Source organism: Etheostoma spectabile, unplaced genomic scaffold, assembly GCF_008692095.1.
Source record: "Etheostoma spectabile isolate EspeVRDwgs_2016 unplaced genomic scaffold, UIUC_Espe_1.0 scaffold00007543, whole genome shotgun sequence".
NCBI lineage: Eukaryota > Metazoa > Chordata > Actinopteri > Perciformes > Percidae > Etheostoma > Etheostoma spectabile.
The window spans coordinates 32,501-53,503 of NW_022603500.1; the positions used below are offsets into that span (position 1 = coordinate 32,501).

General features: G+C 42.6%; 1 protein-coding gene across 6 annotated transcripts in view; it reads right to left on the reverse strand.

Moving 5' to 3' along the window:
• The window catches only part of LOC116678495 (NACHT, LRR and PYD domains-containing protein 12), a 20,597-nt gene extending 285 nt beyond the window's left edge, over positions 1–20,312 (reverse strand). The window contains exons 1-13 of one of the 6 annotated variants that reach the window (XM_032508392.1): positions 20,233–20,308; positions 18,277–18,382; positions 17,956–18,063; positions 17,580–17,687; positions 10,967–11,045; positions 10,599–10,806; positions 8,694–10,464; positions 7,607–7,780; positions 7,054–7,227; positions 6,503–6,676; positions 5,969–6,142; positions 5,135–5,181; positions 1–444 (exon numbers count right to left, since the gene is read on the reverse strand). The exon at positions 1–444 is cut by the window's left edge and continues 285 nt beyond it. In XM_032508392.1, the coding sequence (XP_032364283.1) occupies positions 1–444; positions 5,135–5,181; positions 5,969–6,142; positions 6,503–6,676; positions 7,054–7,227; positions 7,607–7,780; positions 8,694–10,464; positions 10,599–10,806; positions 10,967–11,045; positions 17,580–17,687; positions 17,956–18,063; positions 18,277–18,368 (3,553 nt within the window). In that variant the 5' untranslated portion in view covers positions 18,369–18,382; positions 20,233–20,308. Of the gene's footprint in view, positions 445–5,134; positions 5,182–5,968; positions 6,143–6,502; positions 6,677–7,053; positions 7,228–7,606; positions 7,781–8,693; positions 10,465–10,598; positions 10,807–10,966; positions 11,046–17,579; positions 17,688–17,955; positions 18,064–18,276; positions 18,386–20,232 lie in introns of those variants that run through there. The other 5 variants (XM_032508393.1, XM_032508396.1, XM_032508397.1 and 2 more) reach the window with 5 other exon arrangements.
• Between the last annotated feature and the right edge of the window lie 691 nt (positions 20,313–21,003).

Below are 21,003 nucleotides of genomic sequence, written 5' to 3' on the forward strand. Positions count from 1 at the left end.
GGAGGTGGATCAGTGAGTCAGAGGAGACTGTGTAGAAGGACAGAGAGCCAGCAGGAACGTCCACATACACTGCTACTCTGTTAGAGACAGAGGAGGAAGTGAGGACTGTTTCTCTGTTATTGTGCCAGACAGAGTAACCACGTTCATCAGAGCAGATCAGACTCCAGGAATGATCATTATATCCAAACCCACAGTCATCACTGTCTCCTTTCCTGCTGATTCCTCTGTAACTCACTGATATAATAACCTCTCCTCTCCTCTCGACCTCCCAGTAACAGCGACCAGTCAGACCATCTCTACACAGCAGCTGATACCAGCAGTCAAATCTGTCTGGATGATCAGGATATGACTGATCCTCCTCCACATTTGTCACCGTCCTGTTGTTGTCAGACAGCTTGAGGTCACTGTGTACTGTGTTTGTGTCCAGTTCCAGTTCACAGACATCTGATGGAGAGAACAAGAAACAATACAGCTGCAGGTTATCATCTGATCATTTATTAACAACTTTACTGACAAGAACTGAAAGAAAACCCTTCAAACGTTGATTTGGTATTCAGCTGTGAGTGATGTTCAACAATCCAGTTCTACCAACATGAAGAGTTCCTGAACATGAGAGTCAACATGTCAACAATGTCCAGCTTCTTGTCCTCGTGTTGACCCGATGAGGACAGCTGATGATCCAAATCTAGAAACATCAACTGAATAAAGTCTCACTAATAAAACTGTCCCATCTTCTTCTACTGCAGCACAAAGCAGCTCTGAACCATCTGCTTTCTAAAACTGCTATTAGCTGATGTTCAGTTATAGAAATACCAGTTTATGGATGAAAAATGAGGATTTATGGTATGTTTGTGTCTGTGTGGTATATCTGATACCAGGTCTCCCATCAGGGAGGAACTGGAAGATAAATCTACCTCAACTCACTTTATTCACCTTTAAACATCTTTGGGACATTAATTATGCCGTGTTGTGTTCATGGACTGTGAGTTTTTTCAAGGCTTATTTATTAAAAACATCCAGAGAAGAAAACTGAAGGTTACTTGAACACAAGTTATGAGTGAATAAGAAATAAAGAACCAAAGTTAGCTTTCTGTTGGCTCAACTGTTGATTCCTGTATTTGTGTATTTATTAGTTCTGTTGGATCAACGTGTTCAGTTTTTTCTGTTTGTGGATTTTAAAAATTAAATTAAAAATTAAAAAGTAATTAATTTAATCCTAACATCTTTCCTGCCACTAAAACAGAAATGTATCTCATAAGAGAAATTATCTTTGTATATATTTCTGTGAGAATGAAGTGAGAGGACCTGGAGATCATTAGCTGACGGTGTCTCCCTGCTCCTCCTGACCAGTGATGTAGTGGAGGCTAAACGCACGTAAACGCCGTTTACGCACCTCTCAAAATTCGGAAAGTGCGTTTACCCACCTCCAAAGTGCGTTTACCCACCTCTGAATAGCCTATTGTCCCAAAGCTATTCTAAATTAAGCTTATGTCGTTTTAGTTTCATATTGTTCATTATTAGTTTCATAGGTTGTTAAACCTAAGACGAAGTCCATCATATTGCGCTGCATTACTGTCAGTGTTGACTAATCTCTTGCGGTGTTTGGGGTAGTGAGCCCCCAGCGTTGCCTTCCAGGCAGCGCTACCTGTAAGGTACTAGGATTGGGCAATGGTTGGGTGCCTTGAAGTCCCGGTCGCAGCGCTGCCTGGAAGTCAACGTTGAGGGCTTAACACATCAAGCAGGAAGCGGCAGACTAAAGTCAATGATTCGTCAGTCATGTCATACTATCCTACATGTAGTTAATGATGAATGGGTTTGAAAAATGGATATCCGTAATTTATTTAAGCGCCGCCAAGACAGCAGCCCTCCTCCTGACGCCAGCAAACGGTCTCTTAAAGAAGCCCAAAGAGACTGAGCTCGGAAAACAGAACTCAACTTAATATTTTGGAGGTTAATTTGGTTATTGGCAGATTCATGCTACTGACCCAAAAAGCCACGGCATTGATCAGGTTAGCCTCCCCCTTTCAGACAGGAAGTTGCAGGTCACCTAGCAACCTTTTGCCATTAGGGAAATTGAGGATATATTGTCTGATAAATAACTGGATGTTATTTCATTCAGTGAGAAGAAGCTCCCTTTGCTAGTCTGCTAGCTAGTTATTGTTGTCAGTCACTCTAGCGTTTCGCGGGTACGGTAAACGTTTCTATGGTAACAGCGAGTTGGACCAATTAGAAACGTTGCTGTTACGCTTAGGAGTGTGGGTTATGTAGTTTTTCTACGTAAGATAGTGGTTAATTGTATAAACTGAATACTAATTGTGTGACCTAATGAGGGAACAACCAGTGATAAATGACAGCCTATAGCAATGTCGTCAGGATACACCGGTAGGCCGTGGCCCCCCTTATCGGGGATCGCGTCCTGATCCATTTGATCACAGAATTTATAGTTTACCCACCTCTTTTTTTACCACTACACCTCTGCTCCTGACCATCAGAAAGCTATCGGGCTGATAAGATTAAAGGAAGTACCAGATAACTAAGAAATGAATTAAACCTGATTAAAGACTCTTAGATCAGGAAGAACAGAGAGAAGCTGTGTTTTAATGAGTAAAGAAGTCAGATACAGGTCTTGGAGTGACCTGGCTCGCCCTGGTCCTGGGTTGGCAGAAGATAAAGACCAGACTATCTTCATGGTCCTGGGAGTGGGAGAGCAGAAGGTGTTTAACGACCTTGCTTTAACGATGGGGACTGTGGGGTGAGGAACTCAGAGGCTGGGCAACATACAAAGACCACAACCAGGATGAGACCACAACCGGGTACGGGCTAGGGCAGTGATTCCCAAAGTGGGGGTCGGGACCCACAGGGGGGTCGCGAGCCAGAGAGGGGGGGGGTCGCAAGTTGATTTCCAGAAATAATACAAAAATTTAAAAATTATTAGAAATAGCATATGTTAGCCATGATTTTAACACAAGATAAAACTGGTGACTAAATTTAAAATAAAACCAATAAAACTATATAAAAGCACGTCCAATCAATATCAGGTTGTTTGCCACTCTCTGTAACTGGGATCGGAGCATGAGGGCCTGCTGTTCCATGCAGAGGTCAGGTGGCTTTCGCGAGGGAACGTGCTCAGCCGCCTGTACGAGCTGCGGGATGAAGTGCGCCTATTTCTGATGGAGCACGGGTCCCAGCTCGCTGACCACCTCCCTGATCCTGACTGGTTAACAAGGCTAGCGTATTTGTTTTGCATATTTGAAATACTGAATGGACTTAATTTGTCCCTGCAAGGTGAAAAAACAAGCATCCTGTCGCTGAATGATAAAATCCACGCATTCACAAGAAAACTCCAGCGTTGGATTGAGCGTGTTGATGTGGGGAGCATTGATATGTTTTCTGAGCTGGTTGGATTCATGGATGAAAACGAACGAGTGTTGACACATTACTAGCCACCTTTACTTTACACCTTTACACCTTTACTAGTACTAGCCAAATTACTGTAGAATAATGTTAAGGCTGTTGTGTTATTTTGTGTTGTCAATATGCTCGTGTTTGGATACGCCTGTAGTGCGTGCGCGGTTGCGCACAATGTTTATATACGTTTATAGTGGGGGGGTCGCAAGTCACTTGCACCGTTACTTTGGGGGTCGTGGGCTGAAAGGTTTGGGAACCCCTGGGCTAGGGGACTGGCCAACATGCATTAAAAAGTCTGAGGTCTTGGTTAGCGGGTACCAGTTCCTGGATGGACCAGTTTCTGTCTGTTGGTAGGGTGAAGGGAGATCCCTGAGAGAGATCTGTGTCCATATGTTTGTTTTCTGCAATATCATTTTACTAAAGCTTTGATAAAACTTATCTCAGCGTATCCTGCATGTTGATTTTCTGGTCTAACATTCAAACGAACACTTTAAAGGTGCGAGGTGAAGAGACCACAACTGGAGTCTGAGAGGATTTGGCCAAACCAGAACCGGTTAACGGTTAGATCACAATTTAAAATCTACAGGACCTACACAATACTGTTAAATAAATAGAAATAAAGTATTTTATACAGTTAACTACATGAATAAATAGTGTTCAGTTCATAACTTAAATACATAATCCCATAATCCTTTGTTTTGAAGGGAAGTGTAATGTATTTTCAGTGGAGTAATCTAAGTTAATTATTCTCTGTACAGCTCCACTCCTAGCCAATCAGAGGGCTTTGTTGGGGAGTAGAAAAGAAAGGAGGAAGTGAGAGAGGACATGTAGAGCACGTTGGAGGGAGAAACATGCAGTCAGCAGAGGAGAGAAAAACTAAGTTTAATGTCCAGCTGACTGAGGTCTGGAGACTAATGGACTTTAAACTTTTGTAAAGTATTATTGTTGCAGTTACCAGTCGTGTGCAGCTCTCAGTTTGGTAACTAGTTCTCCTGTAGTTTTAAGGTCAGTTCAGCAGGTTAGCTGTGTTTGTGTGTTCACTAGCTTTGAAGGTGAGAACTGTTAACTGTTGACTTGTTTAAGCTAGCGCCGCCGTGAGGGACAGTCAGCTGGAAACGCCAGCCGCAGCTTTGACCGAGGACCGGGAGGAACCAGGTCTTCACTAGAGGACCAGGAGAACCAGGACTTCACTGGAGGACCAGGGCTGTGGCTGTGGGGGGCTCAACGTTTCAGTCAGTAAAAAACATGTAATGTCCTCAACACTGCTTTAAACTCTGCTTTAAACTCTGCTTTAAACTCTGCTTTAGACTCTGCTTTAAACTCTGCTTTAAACTCTGCTTTAGACTCTGCTTTAAACTCTGCTTTAGACTCTGCTTTAAACTCTGCTGGTCTTCTTCAGGCCTAACCCAGCAGGGTGGAAACCTTTCATTAAATATGGGAGTTTAAAGCAGTGTTGCAGACATTACATGTTTTTCACTTTTGAAATACCGATATAGCTCATAGTGAGTTAAGTAGTTCCACAGTGGAGGCTCCGTGTTATTGGTTGTTGATTATTTCTTTATAGTTACCTATGCCTATAATAACAACATTCACTGGTAAAGGGAGATTTAGCCAATTCACCATAATAAGTAACCTCATCTCATATTATACTTCCAGCACCAGGAAGGGGTTAAACTAGTGTAACACACAGCTGAGTTCTCTTAGAGCAAACTTAAAACACACTCACACTTCCTCAGACCAGGTCTCAGTCTCTGCGGTCCACCATGGTCCACCCTGCAGGAAGACACAAAGCTGTCACGGTGTGGTTACACTTAAGCCGCCTACACATACGCAATTTGCTCTTTTTGAACTTTGAGTGCAGAGCAAAGCTGACAACTTATATATATGTATGTAGCATAAAAATGGTGGATTAAATCTGATTTCTACTTCAGTATGTTTCATTTGTCCTCCACCTGCCACTAGGTGGGATGTGCACATAATTATTATTATTTATTTATTATTTATTACTTGATACCCTAAACTGGTCTGAGGCATTGGTTAACTCTGGTGTGTTCCTGTGAGAGAAAGAAAAGAGTTTGATTTAATTTTAAAGGTAACTGACTTAAATGTAACTGTTTTTGTTGATGCCAATTGAATCTCTACGGTGGCCCTGAAGGGCAAATCACAACAGCAAATAGGAAAACACTTCAACAAATCATTAAACACAACGGCATAAACTTCTACCTGAAAGGTAGGGCCTATCTAGCAGAGGACAGACCCTCCTGATTGGACGGACGAACTGTCTGTCTTTTAACAGGAAGGAGAGGTGAAAAACACAGAAAAGCGCCTGTTTTAAAAACATGAGTATAATGACCTTGTATTTTTGTATTTGCTGTTGTGATTTGCACTTCAGGGCCACCGTACTTTCCAGAACTCTGACGTTGAATACATATTTGTATTTGTGTTATAAGATTGAGAACCCCTGTAATACACCTTCACTTAGATCCTCCATTGAACATTAACCAGAGTTTCTCAGTTAGTGACAAAAAATAAATAAAATGAAGTCTTGGTCCGTCCATACCTGAGAGTGTCCAGTCTGCAGTTTGGATCCTCCAGTAAAGCAGAAAGCCGCTTCACTCCTGAGTCTCCTGGATGATTGTAGCTCAGGTCCAGCACTCTCAGATGGGAGGGGTTGGAGCTCAGAGCTGAGGCCAGAGAAGAATAGCCTTCCTCTGAGATCATACAGCCTGAGACACTACACACACACACACACACACACACACACACAGGAAGCCTCTGTCAACACGTGGAGCCATGTGGTAGTTCTTTCTTTCTTTGTACTCCAGGTACATTTTACTCCAGATTTAGAATAGACTTTTAAAATCAAATGCTCTATTTAATTATTTAATATCAATAATAAACAATGAAAAATCATCATGGAAAGTAACTCAGAATCGAGAAATGAATAATTATATGATAACTATATATGACTACTGCCGATGTTTATCGTATCAGCAGAGACAAAGCTACAAGTCAGCTGTTTATCAACTACAGCCAGAGTTTAATGGTCATCAGTTGATTGGGTCATCAGTTGATTGGGTTAATGAATTCTGACCTGAGAGTCTCCAGTCTGCAGTGTGGACTCTTCAGTCCATCAGAGATCAGCTTCCCTCCTGAATCCTGCAGGTTGTTGTTACTCAGGTCCAGCTCTCTCAGACTAGAGGACTGGGAGCTGAGAACTGAGGACAGAGCTTCACAGCTTCTCTCTGATAAGTTACAGAGACTCAGCCTGGAGAGACAACAGGAAACCAGACAGATAACATGTGGATTTAAATGTTGAGTCTGGACCTTTGGTATATTTAGTATATTAAATTTGTTTGCAGTTTAAATCGTTTCTGTTTCATTGTCAACAAGTTGCAGAAAACTAATCAAGACTGAATGAGGAAACAAAGTCACATGATATTAAATATAAAGGATTTCTAGATATCAGCCCCAGTTCATATTTCAAACTTTATGACGTGGGATTACAAATAAAAACAATACTCAGAAACATTCAACGATTTTCTGAAATTAGTCACCAAATAACAAGAGCTATTCAAATTGAATTATGAAGCTTAAATTTATAGAAATATCTCAAATTAAAGATAAATATTAACTTGACCTGACCTGAGTGTCTCCAGTTTACAGTGTGGACTCTTCAGTCCATCAGAGATCAGCTTCCCTCCTGAATCCTGCAGGTTGTTGTTACTCAGGTCCAGGTCTCTCAGACTAGAGGACTGGGAGCTGAGAACTGAGGACAGAGCTTCACAGCTTCTCTCTGATAAGTTACAGAGACTCAACCTGGAGAGACAACAGGAAACCAGACAGATAACATGTGGATTTAAATGTTGAGTCTGGACCTTTGGTATATTTAGTATATTAAATTTGTTTGCAGTTTAAATCGTTTCTGTTTCATTGTCAACAAGTTGCAGAAAACTAATCAAGACTGAATGAGGAAACAAAGTCACATGATATTAAAAATAAAGGATTTCTAGATCTCAGCCACAGTTCATATTTCAAACTTTATGACATGCGATTATAAATAAAAACAATACTTTGGAAAAATTCAATGATTTTATGAAATTACTCCTTAAATAACAAGAGCTATTCAAATTGAATTATAAAGCTTAACGTTTAAAGAAATATCTCAAATTAAAGACAAATATTAACTTGACCTGACCTGAGAGTCTCCAGTTTACAGTGTGGACTCTTCAGTCCATCAGAGATCAGCTCCACTTCTGAATCCTGCAGGTTGTTGTTACTCAGGTCCAGGTCTCTCAGACTAGAGGACTGGGAGCTGAGAACTGAGGACAGAGCTTCACAGCTTCTCGCCGATAGGTCACAGTCACTCAGTCTGGAGAGACCACAGCAAGGAAGCAAGTTATTAGGGCCCGAGGGCCGACAGCAGCGAAGGCTCTATTGGAACTGAAGGAATATTTGTTGTGGGTAATTAATTGCCTTTTTGAAAATGTTTAAAATTGAGCCACTGCAATTAAGCCCCTCCAATAAAACTTGGTACACATCTGTAGCATTTGTAGTACAAAAAAGCATTTTGGAGCCATTCCCTAAACCCAAGAGGAAGTCCGGCATGTTTAATTGAATGTTTCCACATGTCGTACTTTAACGTACTCCTCCTAAAGGTTTCAGACAATTGACTTCAAATTTGGTCTGTAACATCTTAATAAATACAATAAATCTTAAATGTAATAGCGCAAAATATTTGCAAGTTACAGAGGACCAAATTCATGTAGGGGGGTCATTGAAACAGGAAGTGGGTGTAACTTGAGTGTAAATTGACCAATGACAAGGGTCTAGGCATGAGGTCATCTATATAATTTTTGTTTATGGCAGGCCTGGGTGGCAACATGAAATTACATAACTTATAATGGGTGGTCTACATGTGATACTGAGCCACACCCTATACTTTAATCACGCACATGTACTCACGCCCCCTTTCATAACTTTTAATTTGTGACCATTTTCCCCACCCCTTATGCTTAAGTCACGCCCATTTCACAGCCAATGATCTGTATGATGTAGAGTCTTGTGTGAGGTATCACTAAACTCAGCAGGCAGTTCCTTTTTTATTGGTGATGATTTGCAGTCTGAGCGCTGCTCAAATGCACAGTCGTAAGAAGCCGTGTCCCCCAGTAACCCCGAGGTGCAAGGAGGTGCGAGGGCCCGTCCAACACTGCTCGCAGCTTTAATTTATATTTTACTCCTGTTGAACGATACCAGAGTATTTAATAATAATAAATCCCTCTTACAGAGCTTTTTTGGCTTTTTCGTTGACCACTGGCAGCAGCCTCAGAAGAGCCTCCTCTGAAGCAGAGTATTTCTTCAGGTCAAACACGTCCAGATCTTCTTCTGATGACAGTAAGATGAAGACCAGAGCTGACCACTGAGCAGGAGACAGTTTATCTGTGGAGAGACGTCCTGAACTCAGGGACTGTTGGATCTCCTCCACTAGAGAACCATCATTCAGTTCATTCAGACAGTGGAACAGATTGATGCTTCTCTCTGCAGACAGATTCTCACTGATCTTCTTCTTGATGTACTCAACTGTTTCCTGATTGGTCTGTGAGCTACTTCCTGTTTGCGTCAGCAGACCTCGGAGGAGATTCTGATTGGTCTGCAGAGAAAGACCCAGGAGGAAGCGGAGGAACAAGTCTAGGTGTCCATTAGGACTCTGTAAGGCCTTGTCCACAGCACTCTGGTAGAACTGTGTTGATGATGTTTGTTCTTCTTCCAGCAGGTTGACTCCAGAGTTGATGAAGGTCAGATGGACATGAAGAGCAGCCAGGAACTCCTGAACACTCAGATGGACGAAGCAGAACACCTTGTCCTGGTACAGTCCTCTCTCCTCTTTAAAGATCTGTGTGAACACTCCTGAGCACACTGATGCTGCTCTGATATCGATGCCACACTCTGTCAGGTCTGATTCATAGAAGATCAGGTTGCCTTTCTGCAGCTGCTCAAAAGCCAGTTTTCCCAGAGACTCAATCATCTTCCTGGACTCTGGACTCCAGTGTGGATCTGTCTCAGCTCCTCCATCATACTTGATGTTCTTGACTTTGGACTGAACCACCAGGAAGTGGATGTACATCTCAGTCAGGGTCTTGGGCAGCTGTCCTCCGTCTCTGGTCTTCAACACCTCCTCCAGAACTGTGGCAGTGATCCAGCAGAAGACTGGGATGTGGCACATGATGTGGAGGCTTCGTGATGTCTTGATGTGGGAGATGATTCTGCTGGCCTGCACCTCATCTCTGAATCTCTTCCTAAAGTACTCCTCCTTCTGTGGGTCAGTGAACCCTCTGACCTCTGTCACCATGTCAACACACCCAGCAGGGATCTGATTGGCTGCTGCAGGTCGGGTGGTTATCCAGAGGCGAGCAGAGGGAAGCAGATTCCCCCTGATGAGGTTTGTCAGCAGCACACCCACTGAGGTGGACTTTGTAACATCAGTCATGATTTTAGTGTTGAGGAAGTCCAGAGGAAGTCGACACTCATCCAGACCGTCAAAGATGAAGACAACCTGGACCTCTTCAAACCTGCTGATTCCTGCTTCTTTGGTTTCACTAAAGAAGTAATCAACAAGTTCCACCAAGCTGAACTTTCTCTCTTTCAGCACATTCAGCTCTCTGAAGGTGAATGGGAATATGAACTGGATGTCCTGGTTGGCTTTGTCTTCAGCCCAGTCCAGAGTGAACTTCTGTGTTAAGACTGTTTTCCCGATGCCAGCCACTCCCTTTGTCATCACGGTTCTGATTGGTTCATCTCTTCCAGGTGGGGCTTTAAAGATGTCTTCTTGTCTGATTATTGTTTCTGGTCTGTCTTGTTTCCTGGATGCTGTTTCAATCCGTCTGACCTCATGTTCTTCATTGACCCCTGCAGCCCCCCCCTTCATGAGGTAAATCTCTGTGAACATTTGATTCAGAACGGTTTGGTTTCCTGCTTTAGCAATCCCCTCAAACACACGCTGGAACTTCCTGTCTAGCTTAGATTTGAGTTTACTCTTACAAACTCCTGCTGGACTTCCTAAAGGAACACAGAACAAAGAAGATCAGTAGGTGATTCATAAAGAAACAGGAACATACTCTGACCCTTCTCTGGAGACATTAGTAAACGTCCCATTAGTCCAGCAAGTTAAATCTTTAGAGAAATCCTCTTACTGCTCTGCAGACGGTCAGCCAGCTCGTCCTGCTTCATTCTCCTCAGGAAGTACTGTGTGATCTTCAGAAACGCCTCTCTGCTGCTCCTCTGATCTTCATCCTCACCAACCCTATGACTCTCTGGGCATTCTGGGTAATCTGGACTCAGAAGCTTCAGGATCTTCTTCAGCTCGTTTTTCACAAAAGTGACAATGTTTTCCTCCAGCAGCTGGAACAGAAGATTATATGAATGACCATCAGACTGAAATCATGGAAGCAACCATCAGATCCATGATAGGCAGACTGAGGACCCTCTGGTCTGAACAGGGCAGCTTGGAGATGATTGGGAACAGAACAGATGTAAAAGTAGTTGTTGTACATGTACAGACCATAAAGATGGAGTCCAGGTGGGTTTGATGCTGCTGGGCAGGCTGACCACTGGGATCCTCTGAGCCCTCCTGGTCCACTCTGTGGAGGAATCAGGAACTGACATGAAGTCAACTAAGTAGTTGTATTTGACTCAGGCTTTTAAACGATAAATCTAGCAATTCTTATTTTGATTAGTCGACTATTCAAACTATTAATTTTTCAATTAGCAATTAGTTTCCCATTGCTAAATTATTAACAACTTACACAAAACAAATTTCAATAAGATTCAAATTTCTATTTTTAAAATTGTTTAACACTGCACTGTTCAGGTAAAATGAATGTGTAGTGCAACCTGAAGCCAGATGTAGGCGATCACTCCAACAACAAAATCAGGTCACTTTCCGGAGGAATACATAAAAACAATGTAAACAGAGCAAGTGCAAAAAAAAAAGAAAAAAGTAGCCTGTATCTGCTTTTTAACTTTTTTTTGCAGGTAAAATAATTAATAAGCTCTTGTTGAACATCCAAGCTCTTCTCCCTTTAATCTTATATTGAATAAAGTGCAATTTCAGCCACACATGAAATCAGATGTATCAAATAAATCCTATATAAGTGTCTAATATAACAGTCTGTAACAGACGGGGGAGACGAAGCACAGTTTACCTCACACTCAAGGCAGTGCAGGACATATACTGTTGGAATTTAAAATGTTATATGTGTTTAAACATTGTGTGTGATTTGCAATATACATTTGAGCTAAAAGGTAAAAGCATTATTTCAACATAAATGAAGACATGTTGGTCATGCAAGTTTGTTGTCATAAGTATATAGTTTGTTGTTGTTACATTAAGTTGTTTTGCAATACTTCTGTTTTATAATATAAGATATTCTGGTATATTTTGTTATAACCCAGCTCTCCTAAATGTGTCAGAAGTAGAATTGATTGTTAGGGACGCTTCCTAAATCTGGTTTCAGTCCCTCTTTTACCCCCACTGATCTTTTCCTGAGCTGAAGGTCATAAACTTTCAGCCACATTCCAGCTGAAAGATAAAAAATAAGCACACACACACACACACACCACTGTGGTCTAAAGACCCCACCCTTTGTAGATAAGACCAGGGGGTCCAAGAGCCAGAGGGCAGACAAAGGAAGGGGAGAGCTGCGAGCTTGATCCAGGTAACTTTGACTCAGGATATCCTATGTAACAAATGGATTCACATCAACATTTGAGATTTTGTCTACTAATTGACTGAACCCTGAGAATGGAGCAGGATTTAGCTCCAACAATAGCCAGAACTACGGGAGAAGATGGAGACGCACAGGGGATAGTGGCAGGAAATATCATCCCGACCCGTGGGTCAAGTTCCGGCTCAGGTGCATGGGAGCATGGTCGCGGGAACTAGGGGTGTGGAGGGTGCTGCAGCACCCTCTAAGAAAAGGAAAAACAACTACAACCATAATTTAAAAAACTAAAATATTTATTTTTAATAAATGAATCCCTTTCATTAGAAATTAAATGTAATACATTTTACAATTTGGTAAGTAAGAAATAAAGACATAATTTGATCAGAAGGAATCTGACGAGGCGCGCTGCTGCCTCCGACGCTGACTTTCCCGGCGGGTCAACAGAACAGACGTTCGTTAGCAGTGGCACAAAAGCACATTTTGGATTTCTTTATAAATCAACCACAGGCTGAAAAGCCTAAAAGATCTGAGGCAGAAAACTCAGCAACTGTAACCGTAAGAAGGAGCAGCGCCTCACCTCCGCCTCCCAGAGCAACCTGCTAGCAACAAACCACCAGGCAGCTAATGTTGTTAGCATAGCTAGCAGCAGCAGGGTGGCCGCGAAGGAAACTCAGTCCTGCAGCCTCAGCGTCACACTTTTCCTGGTAGACGTTTTGGAGATGAGGACTTTTTTTGTGTGTGTTATGACTGCAGCACAAGGTAAGAATGCTGGTTTATTATTATGCTGCCACCGTGCAGCAAATCAGCATCAACTGTTCAGTAACCGTTCAACTGAAGGTGAGCCGTGTGCCTATATCCTGCGTTACCCGTGCCTATTATGGACTTATTCTTGTTTTTATGCTAGTGGAGCGTGTGTGTACATGTGTTGGAGTTTTATTATCGAAGCCTTAGAATGTTTTTGACAGCACAAAGTGCCTTTGTTTTAATAAAGAGTCTTTATCTTGACAGTATGGGTAAGAAAGAAATTTATTATTATTATTAATTTATTATCTATTATTTTCTGGTGTTTCCAAGTCAGTAGCCTGTGGCAGGCTCATTGTTGTCTTGGGTAGGCTATTTATAATGAATTGAATCTCTATACAGCAGAGCTGCCAACTTTTCCCCAAACCTTGGAGTGAGATTTGGGGGGGCAACCCATATTTTGCCGCGTACAAAGCAATTTCTTTGGCTCTTTCAGCATCATTATAATTCAGGGTTTAAATTGGGATTTGTTATATGTGGGGAGATGGGGCTCTCCCTAGGGGGGTCTGGGGGTATGCCTCCCCAGGAAAAAAATTTGAAAAATAAACCATTAAATGGCACTTTCTGGAGAGTTTTGTGCAAAAAAAATTGAGAAATCAAGTCTTGCATGATATGTGCAAAACTGTAGGGTTAGAAGCCTTTGCATTGTTGTAGTATCAACTGGTATTAGGGCATTTAGCATTTACATTATATACATTATTAAATTCTTATGATATAAGAACTGACCCAGACAATGTGCCAAACATAATGAGCCACATGAAGAGACAGTAGCAAATCTCATCAACAGCTGAGAAGATTTGGGTCTGTGGGGAACAGGTCCAGGGGTCCCTGGTGTAGGGACCAGGGACCCAAAGTTAAATTAATGTTGAGGATCAACTTAGACCACTGAAATTCTAAAGATTGAGAACCACTGTTTTGCATAAATTCTAATCCTTTAACCTTTGTGCCAAGGTTCAGTAATGTTTGGCCCTCATCCTCTGTGCCCCCCTTACTGGATTTACTTTTTCGGGAAATAAAGACTATTGTTCATTTTATAAAACATTGAATGAATTATTTACAGTTACATTTAGAGATGCACAGAGGTTGGAGAAGCACCATAGTGGCCCAAAGTTGCAGTATCGTATATATAGTATAGTATATGTAGTATAGTATATTATAGTATAGTATAACTCTGATGTGTTTCATCAGATTTCTGCTCTTGTTTACAACTTTATGCACATTCAAAATATAACTCCTCCATCTCTGTTGTCCGAGATGTGGAGAGTTGTAATATACACTCACCGGCCACTTTATTAGGTACACCTGTCCAACTGCTCGTTAACACTTAATTTCTAAGCAGCCAATCACATGGCGGCAACTCAGTGCATTTAGGCATGTAGACATGGTCAAGAGAATCTCCTGCAGTTCAAACCGAGCACCAGTATGGGGAAGAAAGGTGATTTGAGTGACTTTGAAGGTGGCATGATTGTTGGTGCCTGAAGGGCTGGTCTGAGTATTTCAGAAACTGCTAATCTACTGGGATTTTCACGCACAACCATCTCTAGGGTTTACAGAGAATGGTCCGAAAAAGAAAAAAACATCCAGTGAGCGGCAGTTCTGTGGGCGGAAATGCCTTGTTGATGCCAGAGGTCAGAGGAGAATGGCCAGACTGGTTCGAGCTGATAGAAGGGCAACAGTGACTCAAATAACCACCCGTTACAACCAAGGTGGCAGAAGAGCATCTCTGAACGCACAGTACGTCCAACTTTGAGGCAGATGGGCTACAGCAGCAGAAGACCACATCGGGTGCCACTCCTTTCAGCTAAGAACAGGAAACTGAGACTACAATTTGCACAAGCTCATCGAAATTGGACAATAGAAGATTGGAAAAACGTTGCCTGGTCTGATGAGTCTCGATTTCTGCTGCGACAGTCGGATGGTAGGGTCAGAATTTGGCGTCTACAACATGAAAGCATGGATCCATCCTGCCTTGTATCAACGGTTCAGGCTGGTGGTGGTGGTGTCATGGTGTGGGAATATTTTCTTGGCACTCTTTGGGCCCCTTGGTACAAATTGAGCATCGTTGCAACGCCACAGCCTACCTGAGTATTGTTGCTGACCATGTCCATCCCTTTATGACCATAATGTACCCAACTTCTGATGGCTACTTTCAGCAGGATAATGCGCCATGTCATAAAGCTGGAATCATCACAGACTGGTTTCTTGAACATGACAATGAGTTCGCTGTACTCAAATGGCCTCCACAGTCACCAGATCTCAATCCAATAGAGCATCTTTGGGATGTGGTGGAACGGGAGATTTGCATCATGGATGTGCAGCCGACAAATCTGCGGCAACTGTGTGATGCCATCATGTCAATATGGACCAAACTCCCTGAGGAATGCTTCCAGCACCTTGTTGAATCTATGCCACGAAGAATTGAGGCAGTTCTGAAGGCAAAAGGGGGTCCAACCCGTTACTAGCATGGGGTACCTAATAAAGTGGCCGTGAGTGTAGTCTGCTGTGCATGTCATTGCTCCGCTGATATGGTGGATCTCACTCAGACCGTCGCACAGACAGAGGCCCATTTGGGTCTCTGGTGACAAAGTTTAGAGGAGCTGTACACTGCGCATTATCGGAGGACTAGACTGATGCAACTTGTCACGCCCCCCCCCCCCCCCAGAGCGAGTCCACTAACATGAACTGAAGTTGCTACGCTACCAGCCGCGCTGCTCACCTCTGTTACAGAAAGAGAGGACACGAAGCGACGGACGGGTCTGTGATACTCAGAGCTCATACCTGAAGCCGGGGAAATGCAGATGGCTCGTGCAAAAATGTTCTCAGTTTGCGACAATTCGAAACTACAGACAGGGAGCGCTCTTGAACCCCCTCACAGTCTCTGAAAGCACAACTAGTCGATCACGAGTGGCTCAACGGCCAGATCTATAGATAAACTCATCTTTCAGAAATTTGACCGACCGGGTTGACACTTCAGCGTGAGAAATCGGGAGTGTGGCGTGTGAGCGTGTGAAACCAGTCAAATGCGTGTGTCTCACGGCCAATGCGTGAGAGTTGGCAGCCCTGATACAGTGAAATGAAGGGTGTTGGTGCAGTTAAGTGTGTGCTGGTTGACTTCGGCTGAAAACCTCACTGGAAATTTGTCAGCACCCCCAATTCAAAATATGTTCCCGCGGCTCTGCCTGGGGAGGGAAAGGGAGCAGAGCAAAAAGGTGAGCTGCAGTTATCCTGACTCAGTGATGCATTTTATGAAATCTACAGACTACCGTGTTGTGTTAGAATACTCCCACACTTTAAAAGACTGTGTACGAGCCTTGTTCTCAACGTGTTGAGGAATTGATACTTGCACTGTTGCTGGAGCCAGCTATGTTTTGTTTTTTTATTTCTCACGTCGATAAATTGTCCCAGCCCTAACTTAAACGTTAACAAGGCAGTATAACTCATGACAGGTTAGCAAGCTACAGAATAGTTTGAACTTACGTTCTGGGCTACACACATCAGTACAAGTCCAAAAACCGGAAAGGAATGATAAAGAAAAAAAGTCAGTGTACAGCTGTTCTGTCCCCTTCTAAGTAAGCTGCCCCCATTGTTGGTTAACATGTCTAGAGCCCAGTTCACACCACAAGAACAACATCACCAGATAATTGTATAATTGTTGATAATTGTTATATAAACACCTTGTAAAATACATCTCAATCAAAATTTGTTGTTTATGTCTAACCGCTGCTGTCTCACCGTCACATTGTCCTCTACGGAGCACAGGAGGAGGAGACGGCCGACGCCATGGAAGACAGGAGAGCATCACACACCCTAGCATCAGATAACGCAGAACACACTGGAAATAACTATCTGTCTTTAAAACTGGGAACATATAATCAAATGTCAGAGTGGGAAATACAGCCGTTAAGCTCTCGCACATCGTCCCACTTAATGTCCTCGTTATGGGTCTGACCTCTAATACTGTTGGTGACAACACCTGCAGGAAGATGTGTTTGCCTTTTACACCTTCGTCTTCAAACTGTATCTCTGGGTGGGGGGGGGGTAGAGTCCATGCTGTGGTTTTGACAAGGTGTTAATCACAAAATTGTTTGGGCGTACGATCACTTTTAGTAAGGATCCTACTCACAGTTTTATAAATGAGACCCCAGGACTGGATGACTTAGTGACGGGTTGTTTTGGTTCTTTTGTAGTGTTACTATTGCTACTGGTACAATTACTTCTAAAAAAGGTTCTTTAAACCAATGACGATTGTCTTGGGTGACCCTGGTGTTCTGGTCCTATTATAAATGGGCATCAGATTAAAACCACATTTTGTTGCATTGCCAAACCTAGACCATGAAGCTCTGAGAGAATCAGGTAATAACAACGTTTTAAATTATTACGTATTATTATTACCTTTAATCAACAGTTTGTCCATCTTTAAAGTTAATAAAACAATTCTTAGACCAGTCACTCTTCATGGACACACAGCTGGGTCCAGGTCCTAGTTCAGGTCTTTCCCGCAGAAAAATGAAAAGTATTTTAAGATGAAGATAATACTTTTAACCAGTTACATTAATGAATTTAACCACATTATGTGGCATCGCCAAACCCCGACTATGAAGCTCTGAGAGAGTCAGGTAATAACAAAGTTCACTTTTAAATTCTTACCTTTCATCAACAGCTTGTCCAACTTTAAAGTCAATAATACGATCCATAGACCAGTCACTCTTCATGGACACACAGCTGGGTTCAGGTCCAGGTTTCTGCTGCTGCATCCTGATACAAACAAAGACCGTGGATGAGTTACTATTCACCAAAATGTAATGTGATGAAAGATGCCGTCTCATGTCAGTCGTTGACTCTTTGTTGACTAATAAAGTAAGAAGTTCATTTTATTCATTCATACAGGAGATGTACACTGTGATGTCACTGCTGACACATTATATCGTTGAGTCCTACAACAGACTACGGAGCTCTGGACCAAGTCTGGATTCTTCTTCTCAGGAGAGGCAGATGATAACAAAGTTCACTTTTGAATTCTTACCTTCCATCAACAGCTTGTCCATCTTTAAAGAAAATGGGCTGACCCATAGACCAGTCACTCTTCATGGACACACAGCTGGGTCCAGGTCCAGGTTTCTGCTGCTGCATCCTGATACAAACAAAGACCGTGGATGAGTTCCTATTCCCCAAAATGTAATGTGATGAAAGATGGCGTCTCATGTCAGTAGATAAGCAGTGGTTGTCTCTTTGCTGCGTATTCCAGTAAGAAGTTCTTATTAACTAGATATTGAGAGGGAATCCTGATGGAGGAGTGATGTGAGTGCTGAGCTCTAACATGGAGAAGAGTCCATCATCATCTCACCTCTGAGCTTTGGTCTGGCTGTCATGGTCCCCCCACAGAGTAGGTTTTTTAGAGGGAGGGGGTCCCTCCTCTCTGTCCTCACACTGACTCATAGCAGAGTCCACACCTGCTGGGAGACATCACCTCTGTTACTGTGACAACCTTTTCATCCCAGGACACATTAGTCTCTCATTCCTCTCCAACATGTCCCAGATGCTGTAGAAAACAGTGATCAGCTGATCTTTCCTTCAGACACACAAACCAAGTCGGTCTCAGTAGTTGGAAGATGGCTGTGGTTTAAATATAATGCATCATGGATCGAAGTTATTTATATAAGTTATTAGATATATGTTATTCTGACAAATCCTTCATTTTTCATGGATGATTTAACCCTCCTGTAGTCTTTGGGCCCAATTTGACCACTTTTCAAAAAACATTTAAATATCAGAAATAAGGTTTTCTTTCCAGAAATGAGTATGATGTTTCCATGTAACCCTCTTCTCTAGTAAATGAAGGATCTGTACACTACTTTCATTGAACTTTGGGTGTTTTTATTCAGTTGTAAAGCATATTTCTGCTTTTTAAACTCAAAAATTAAGTTTATTGACCGTGAATTGCAAGAATAAGTGTAAAACTCGTATCAGTTGGTAGTAGTGTGAGAAAAGCATGAAAATATTTTTTAAAAAAACCATAAATTAAAATTAAATAAAACTCAAGCAAGAATTGCTGAAAGCCAAGGGGAAAAGAAATGTTGAAAAAGTGTAAATGTCTTAATCTGGGAGGACAACACAGGGGTTAAGGTCCCCCATCAGATGATGGAGTTCTACTATCTGTCCACTAGATGGAGCTAACTGACCATCTAATGAGCTAAAGATCAGCACCATCAACTCTGCTGCTCACTCGCAAAATGGCGTCCTGGTGATGCTCAGAGGAAATGGAAGAAGAACTAATGACTGTATCTGATACGGCCCGTCAAAGTCCCTAAGGCCCGTCAAAGACCCTAAGGCCTGTCAAAGACCCTAAGGCCCGTCAAAGATCCTAAGACCCGTCAAAGACCCTAAGGCCTGTCAAAGACCCTAAGGCCCGTCAAAGACCCTAAGGCCTGTCAAAGACCCTAAGACCTGTCAAAGACCCTAAGGCCTGTCAAAGACCATAAGACCTGTCAAAGACCCTAAGACCTGTCAAAGACCCTAAGACCTGTCAAAGACCCTATGACCTGTCAAAGACCCTAAGACCTGTCAAAGACCCTAAGGCCCGTCAAAGACCCTAAGGCCCGTCAAAGACCCTAAGACCCGTCAAAGACCCTAAGGCCTGTCAAAGACCCTAAGACCCGTCAAAGACCCTAAGGCCTGTCAAAGACCCTAAGACCCGTCAAAGACCCTAAGACCCGTCAAAGACCCTAAGGCCCGTCAAAGACCCTAAGGCCCGTCAAAGACCCTAAGACCTGTCAAAGACCCTATGACCTGTCAAAGACCCTATGACCTGTCAAAGACCCTAAGACCTGTCAAAGACCCTAAGGCCTGTCAAAGACCCTAAGGCCTGTCAAAGGTCCTAAGGCCTGCCTAAATACATTTAGCTCATAATACTTGTGTACTTTTAACTCAGTAGGCCTTTAACTTGTACTAACGCAGTAGTCTTTGACAGTGTGTATTAGTACTTTAACTGCAGTACAGAATAAACACTAGAGACTTCAGATTCTTTCATGAGTTGTGAGTTCTGAATATAAATAAGAGGTGAGTTTCAGTAATGTACATTTTACTTCCCAAATATTGATTTTGGAAACAGCTCCATTATGGTTAGCATGGTTAGCATTGGTTAGCATGGTTAGCTCCTGTTGTTAGAGCAGCTGGTGATCCTGAACAGCTGTTAGGATTAATCACTGTTCCAGTTAACCCTAACCAAGCTCAACTCTTCTCCAACAAAACACATTTTACAGTTTAATGAAAGAGCAAAAATCAGCTGAAAAGTGGAACTTACCAGATGTTTAACGAGGGGAAACATCTGCGTCACAACAAGACAAAGTGAAAGTAAAAAACTGTTTCCTAACAAAGAGCAGGGCGTTCTCCAGTGAGAGAGAGAGAGAGAGAGGAAGTGTGGGGGAGGGGAAGGAGAGAAGCTGTATTCAGTTCCACAGTCTGGACCTGAACACCTCACAATAATCTCATATCAAATATTCTCTTTTACAAGAATGTCCTGGCAAGTTCAAACAGACACAGAGACACTTCCAGGTACATACATAGACACACTATCACTCATATTTAAACAACAATGTCATCATAAAAACCTGGGTCCTAAATCCATTTAAAACAGTGACATCCAGACGGCCTTTCTGCAGACTGGTCCTTTAAAATCCTTTAAAAGAATAAAGTGAGACCAACTCCTTCACCTGGACTTCATTCTGAAGCTGATTCCAGCAATCTAACCCCAGATGGTTCTGCAAAATTAAAAGGCTTTTTAACAAAGTCAGTTTAAGTAGATGGTGATTCTCTTTGTGTTAACGCTAATCCTAACCCCCCTAAAACCCCTAACCCAAACACCCTAACCCCCTAACCCCCTAACATCCCTAGTCCCCTTAACCCCCTAACCCAAACACCCTAACCCAAACACCCCTAACCCCCCTAACCCTAACACCCAAACCCAAACACCACTAACCCCCTTAACCCTAACACCCGTAACAATAACACCCCCTAGCCCTAACACCCCTAACCCTAACATCCCTAACCCTAACCCTAACCCCTAACCCTAACA